We start from the raw sequence: 7560 nt of genomic DNA, 5'->3' as shown, positions 1-7560 counted from the left end.
GCAGGCTTGTCCATCTGTCCCCAGCAGTGACTGTGCACTCCAGCTGGGGCCGGTAGGGAGTGGGTAGACTTCCACCCTGGATGCTGGGCCCAGGGTGAGGGCAGAGTGCAGGATCCAAGCCAGGAGGTGGCAGCCCTCCTGCATGGAGCTGTTGAGGACCGGAGGGAGTGGAGTGGCTTTCTTTTCACAGAGGGAGGCGAGGGGACATGATGAGCTGACCACAGCAGAAGTGGCTCTGGTCACGGAGTTGGCAGGAGGTGACGGGGGCCTGGGGAACAGCCCCAGAGCTAGGCCCAGGCGGGGGGGGCACACATGGAGGGTCGAGGCTGTGGTTCAAGTAACTGCCCCTCGGGCTGCGCTAAGGGCTCTCTGCAGGGGGTGGTCACTGTCCTGTGGGCAGAGAGCAGGCGGGCGAGGCCCAGGCCTCCGCTGGGTCCCTGGAGTGGCCGCCCCCCAGGCCGGAGCTGTGCTGTCATTTGCACTGGTCCAGATTGTCGTCGGGAGTCCGAGCCTGGCCCGCGGCCAGAGCTGCCTCCTCACTGTGCCAGAGCCCGTAGCCGAAGTAGATGGCAAAGCCTGGGGGGAGGAGATCAAGGTGAGCAGGACACGCGGGGTGCTGTCCCCCAGGAAGCATGGTGGTTACGATGCAACATGGAAACTGTGCAGTGGTCCCCACACTGACGAGGCCAGCAGTGTGAGGGGATCAGGGTAGGGACCACACTGCTTAACCCCATCCTGGCCCTTATCTGCTGTCAGGGGTGTCCCCCAGGGTGTGGGCCGCAGCACCTTTGTCTCAGGAGAGGTGACAGGAAACATGTGAGCAGAGCAAGGCCCTCCTGGCACTGCCTCTGTGGCCCAACAGGCTGGACAAGGGACAGTCCATATGCTCTCACAGTGACCCAGGGGGCAAAGGTCAGCCCTGGGACATTAGCATTCGAATCCAGACACTAGACAGAAGGAGCTGAGGTCACCCCGGGAGGCCACGCCCACGAAGGGCAGGTGGAGCAGGTCAGTGGCTGAGGGGCTGGTCAGCAGGCTGGAACCCCAGAGGAGGGGGCTGAGCCATGCCCCAGCTGTCCCGAAGGGGTACAGGCAACACACTCGGCTGCTGACAGAAAGGCTGGAGGTTCTAATCTACCCAGAGGCATGGAGAGTGTCCCGGGGGCCCAGTTCGACCCTAACACGCAAGGTCACCCCGTCTACTTGGAGACAGCTCACATGGTTTAAGGCTTCACTCTCTCAGCACCTCCCATGAGCTCCCCAGGGTTTGCTTGTCTAAATCAAAAGTCCCTAAGAGGGAAGCCACAGGACAGCACAGAGGGTAGTTCTGGCCAGGGCCCAGCCACTACTATCCACCTTCCCATTAAATGAGTTCTAGAGGTTCCCTGGAAGACAGGCTGGTGGTCTATTTCCTCACTCCCTGTACTGGAAGTTCGGCAGATCAAGGTCTACTCTGACACCCAGGGTCCCCTGCCCGGAGCAGCTTCCGACTCCCCAACAACACTCTCACGGGGTCTCGCATCCCCTCTAGGGCACATGCAGCCTCGTCTTCCTCCGCAAGGAAGGCTGCGGATTTGGGACTGGTTCACGGTTCAGAAGACGCGGCTGTGCACACTCACCGACCAGCATCCACACGGCGAAGCGCACCCACGTGCCCTGGTCCAGCTGCATCATGAGATAGACGTTGACGAAGATGCTCAGCACCGGGAGGACCGGCAGGAAGGGCACCTGCGAGGAGGGGCGGCAGGTCACCAGGGAGATGGGCGTCACGGGGCAGGTCACCAGGGAGGCGGGCGTCAGGGGGCAGGTCACCAGGGAGGCGGGCGTCACGGGGCAGGTCACCAGGGAGATGGGTGTCACAAGGCAGGTCACCAGGGAGGCGGGCGTCAGGGGGCAGGTCACCAGGGAGGCGGGCGTCAGGGGGCAGGTCACCAGGGAGATGGGCGTCACGGGGCAGGTCACCAGGGAGGTGGGCATCGGTGGGGTCAGGGGTCAGGGGATGGGTTTGGTGTCACACCATGGGGAGAGTGGGCATGTGGGATCACAGGGCAGGCCCACTGCATATAAAGGAGGAGCACACATGGAAAAGGTCATGTAATAGGGAGGATATGAGACAGGATCGAGGGGAGAACACACAGGGCAGGTCATGTGGTGGTAGAGAGGCCGCAGTGGAGGGTCAGTGCTGATCCCTATACTAGACTCCAACTCACACCCCACAACACATTCAGCATGTCAAAACACACATCCCCTTCCCAATGCAAACCCCCTACTCCTCACATACCTGTACAACACCAGTCCCAACATACACACCCTACCCTAACACACACCTGTACCCTAATGCACACCTGTACCCTAACACACACCTGCAGTCCACACAGCACCCCAACACACAGCCTGAACTAACATACACACCTGCATGCACCCCACTCAACACGCAGCACCCCAACACACAGCCTGAACTAACATACACACCTGCATGCACCCCACTCAACACGCAGCACCCCAACACACAGCCTGAACTAACATATACACACCTGCATGCACCCCACTCAACACACAGCACCCCAACACACAGCTGCACTCAAACACATACACACCTGTGCGCACTACACTCAGCATGCAGCACCCCAACCCACATTCCAGCACCCCCACATTCCAACACACAGCATCCCAATACATAGCTAGCAGCACTCTAAAAAGTACACACCCACACCCCACTCAACACAAAGCACCCCAACATACCCTCCAGCACACTTACTTCACCCCAACGCACACCCACACCTCAACGTAGCAAGTAAAGCCTCATATGGAGGCACTTGAGTCTCAGCTATTGGCAGGTGAGTTTAATTCTAACCTCCTTGTCCCCTCTGCTAGTGTCCCCACTGAAGCCCAGGGAGTGGTGGTCGGGTTTCCACGGACTAGGGGGTGGGCAGCTGTATGACCGTGTGGTCAGAGCACAATGACCTAGGCTGGTCCTGGGCACCAGGAGCCCGCCTTGCCCGAGGACCCTCCTCTCTGAGTGTGTGCCCCCCTCCCTGGGCCAGCACGCTCCTCCTGCTCCTCCAGTGTCCAGACCACAAACACAGAGAGCCGCCCATGGCGCCAGGAGACACTCACCTTGAACGACAGTTTGGTCTTGCTCTCAGGCTGCCGCCAGATGATCACAGTGACCACACCGCAGAGGAGAGCTGAGCCCGTGAGCAGGAAGATGGCCCAGAGCCCGCCGGAGGCCAGAGCGTCCTTCCCCAGGACAGCCACGATGCAGAAGGTGATGATGAGAATAGCTGGGGCGGAGAGAGCGAGGCTGGAGGTGACACAACCCGCAGAGCCCACATCTGCCCTAACCCTGGGGCGGGAAGCCCTCGTCCTGACCATCAGCACGGACCGTCACAGCCCAGTGACAAGACAGAGGCTCCCCCCATCCCGCGCCTCCTAGCAATGCTCACAGCAAGACCCCAACACCGTCCCAGCAGAGGGCGGCCGCTTACCTATGAGGCTCGCTGAGATGTTCACCACCAGCCCTGAGATTCTGGAAGGATCTGGGTTTGTTGGCGACAATAAAGATTTCAAAGAAAACTTGGATTCTGGCAGGAAGCCGGTCTGGGAGTCACTGTTGCTCACCAGTTCGTTCCGGTCCACATGGTCTAGCTCATCGGTGGTGTTGGCCATCTGATAGACCATGCTGGGCTGGTCCGGCTGGTAGCTGTGCACAGAGCAATCACGTGATTCCTACTGGCCTCCTGAGTGTTGCTGGTGCCCCACAGGTCCACCCCAATGCCCAGCGGCCCCGTGGGTCAGAACAAACTGCCCAAAGGGTTCCCAAGGCAGGAATCACACGGGAGGGAGCAGATCACGGGGTGTCCTTCCTGTAGGGTCACTGCTTTTATTTCTTTAAGCGCCAGGAAATGAGCCGAAAGAGCTTCAGACATGGGCAGAGGAGCAGGAGGGAGGCGGCCTGAAAGAGCGTGCTCCGGGCAGAGCGGAGGCACACTTCTCCTCCCTCTGCTTTAGGGGAGTGTGTTTCCACTCTGAATCCAGACCAAACTCACAGCTGCCGCTTTGATCCTTACTCATGGTTTCTCCGTCGGTGTCAGAAGCTGTGAGAGGAGGCTGCCCACCTCTCTTCCGTGGAGCTGGTGGGTCTGAACCGCCAACCTCTCAGTTAGCAACCTGACACGTAAAGCACTACGCCAGAGGACGGTCCTCCCACTCTTAACTGGCCCTCCCAAAATGTCCTGAGACTTTTTCTGTTGCTTTGTGAAGTAATAATGGTGGCTCCCAAGTAAGATGAAAGGTATCCAGTCACATTCAAAGGAGCCTTGGCTGCAAAGAGCTAAAATCTAGACAGAAGCTGGAAGTAGTGGCGTTGAGATCTGATCTAGTGCAAAGAGCCAGAGGAATGTGTCCTCGGGCTGAAGATGGGGGAGATTCTATGACTGGATCAGTTTACTGTAAAACTCTAAGCTCTTTGGAGTAAATGACGCGGGATCTGGGCCAAGGGCCTTGTCCCTGCACTCTGTTTCCCAGTGTGAGCCCGCTGCTGGGACAGCATTTGTCTGCAGTGAGGCCTTAGCCCCACTAGACCCACCTCGGGTAAATAGCATGCTTAAACAGCACATGCATTCTCATTTATGTGCGCTGTCACTCCTAAGAGTGGGCATGGGGCTATTTAACCACTGATTCTGTTGTGCGAGATACCTACACTACTTAGTTAATCCGGAAAGGGGAGGACCTCTCTGAAGAGCTCTGGGAAAGGTCTGAATCAGATTAGCTTAGAGTCTCTGGAAAGGAGGGAGAGCCAAAAAATGACAACTGAAATAATAATAATAAAAAACCCAACCCACCAAAAATGCAACTCACTGGCCAAGTGTATTCCAATTAACGGAAAGCCTATGAGACAGAGGGGACTTGACCTGGGGTCTCCGAGGCCAGGGCCTTCACAGAACAGGCTGCCCGGCCTTCCAAGGGGCGGCTGGTGGACTGAAGTTCCTGACCTTTCAGTGAGCAGCCGTACCACTGTGTCACCAGAGCTCCTTGAAAAGGTGTACAGGTCAATAAACACCTTGAAAGTGAGTCTGTATGGTCACCAGTGAGGCTGACCCCAGGTTATATATGAACTAATTAATCATTGGTCCAATCAATTAGGAAAACCAAAGGAGAATTGATGTCCGTCTTTGGATGACAGTGCTGGTCAAAAACACGGAAAACACCATGGATCGTCGGAACAAACTAATCAGTCTTGAAGAAGTGCAACCAGAATGTTGTTGCTTAGAAATAAGGATGCTGAGAATGAGTATCATAAACTGGACATGTGATTAGGAAGGGCCCTTGGAGAAGGACAGCATCCTTGGAAAAGTAGAGGGTCAGAGGAAAGGGGAAAACAGTCAAGGAGGTGGAGGGCCGGGGGCTCGAGCACAGCAGTGACTGTGGAAAGGTACAGGAGAGGGGCAGGTTCCCTTCTGCTGTGGGGATGGTGCCTAACAACAACAGTGGTGGTGACTTTACAAACGGAAGCACTGGCCTTGCAGGGATGAAGAGCTGGAAAGGAATGAGGAGGCTCCCAGCCCCAGCCCCCATGAGCATGCTGATAAACTTGCGGGGCTCAGAGTTCAGGCCTGTATTTGAGGGGAGGGTACTGGGGGAGGCAAGAACACCACCAGGACCCGCCCAACCTACACCCAGAAGCACTTGATCATGGCTGCCCAAGACCACCCCAGGTGCACTTGAACAGCCAACCCTTTGGGTTAGCGGAGTGCGTAGACTGTGTGTACCAAGTCCACAATAGGTGGTGCAACAGGATAGGACACTCCACTGCTCCTCATTTGAATAACGTGAACTGGTTATCTCAAGAAGAGCTTGATATTCGTAACAAGAATAAAAAAACCCCAAACGGGACCGTGCTGAGTATCAGTTCTGGCCGCTCCGTCAGGATACATGGCCAAACTCCATCAGGCTTCTGAGGCTACAAATCTTTACTAGAGGAGACTGCGCATCTTGCTTCCTCAGAGCTGATGGTGGATTTGAACTGCTGACTTTTTGGTCAGTAGCTCCATATTCGAGGCATCACGCACCAGGGCACCTTAAAGCAGCAGGGCAGGCTTTGGAATTTCCCCAGGTCCCCAGGGCCTGTCCCCACTTCCTCTTTCCCATGCTGCATTGTTACCCCTGTAGTGGTTGGGTGCTGGAGTGGGTTCTGACTCACAACAACCACAAACAACAGAGTCCAAGTGTCCCACGAGTCTTCCTAGGCTGTAGTCTTTAAAGAGCTAGATCACCAAGCATTTCTCCGTTGCAGCTGCTGGATGGCTTTGAACCCCTGACCTCTTGGTTAGCAGCTTAATATTTAATCATTGTGGGAAACCCTGGCCCTAGAATCCAGGTTCAACAGAAGGGCTGAGGGCTTATCTCCCAACATCTAGCCAGGAAAATGGTCTCGGGAGGTGGACCTGTCTTCCGTCACCAGCAGACCCCACCTGCTCCCCCAGCAGTTCCCAATGGGTCTACCACTGACCTAAGAGTAACTCCTTACAGATCACTAACTTGAACAGTTCAAGTACTAGCTTTCTGTCATGGAACCCTGGAAACCCACACTTACCGTAAGACCAACACACAGGCAGCCACCAGGGAGTAAGCCAGGAGAGTACCGATAGACATGAGGTCCACCAGGTCCTTCAGGTCAAAGAGGAAGGCCATCACAGCTGGAGAGGAGACAGACATCAGGATGAGAGGACAGCCTTCCACACAGCTGAAAACAACCCCACCCGCCCACCCGTCCAGGACACTGGACAGCCCAACACGCCACAGACTAACACCTGCACACAAAGTACACTCCATATTTCAATCTTTAGAGTCACTGTGTATTTCTCTCTCCAGTCCCGATGGAGAAACCTGATCAAATGGGTTAGGAGATATACCTAAGGTCATGCAATTAGAAAGCGGATGAAGCAGGATCTGAACTAGGTTCTTTTGACGGTAAAACCAACACGTCTTCCTGTTCACCATGGTAACTTGTAGCAAGTATGTGCATCCATCCATACACGTATACCCATCCATCCAGACACACATACCCATCCATCCCAGACATACATACCAATACATACATACCCATCCATCCAGACATGCACCCCCATCCATCCATGAATTCCCTAATTCATCAGTACAGTAACCCATATCCTCCTTATCATTTTCCATTCATCAATCCTTTTACAGCCGTCCATCATGTTCTTTTCATCTGCTCACCATCTTTTCCCCACTCATCCATCAACATCATGATCTACCTGTCCATGAGTCTATCCATCCTTTTATATCCACCCACACTCCTCCCATCTGTTCATTTATCCATCTTGACCTCATCCATCCTCTTCCATCCACCCATCCATCCAGTCCTGATGGACTTGAGGGCAGCCCTCACTAAGGTGCTGAATCTACAAAGAAGGCTCACTTCCCTGAGTCATGAACAGTAGCAGCTAATAGTGACAATGAGGTGAACAATGTGTCTTGAGAAGACTCACAGGGTCTCCTCTGTCACACGGATGGGCCCGGGAAGCAGAGAGGACTCAC

The 7560-nt window shown here is 55.2% G+C and overlaps 1 protein-coding gene across 1 annotated transcript in view; it reads right to left on the bottom strand.

Moving 5' to 3' along the window:
* Positions 1-472: 472 nt before the first annotated feature.
* The window catches only part of SLC7A1 (solute carrier family 7 (cationic amino acid transporter, y+ system), member 1), a 28380-nt gene continuing 21292 nt past the window's right edge, over positions 473-7560 (bottom strand). The window contains exons 7-11 of the mRNA XM_006894070.1: positions 6596-6698; positions 3489-3703; positions 3118-3284; positions 1620-1728; positions 473-576 (exon numbers count right to left, since the gene is read on the bottom strand). Of these exons, the coding sequence (XP_006894132.1) occupies positions 473-576; positions 1620-1728; positions 3118-3284; positions 3489-3703; positions 6596-6698 (698 nt within the window). The remainder of the gene's footprint in view (positions 577-1619; positions 1729-3117; positions 3285-3488; positions 3704-6595; positions 6699-7560) is intronic.

The sequence above is a fragment of the Elephantulus edwardii genome, unplaced genomic scaffold (genome assembly GCF_000299155.1).
Source record: "Elephantulus edwardii isolate Elephantulus edwardi_28Jun2011 unplaced genomic scaffold, EleEdw1.0 scaffold00134, whole genome shotgun sequence".
In the NCBI taxonomy this organism is placed as follows: Eukaryota; Metazoa; Chordata; class Mammalia; order Macroscelidea; family Macroscelididae; genus Elephantulus; species Elephantulus edwardii.
The sequence above is the reverse complement of the archived record's forward strand: the minus strand, read 5'-3'. Positions and strand labels throughout refer to the sequence as shown.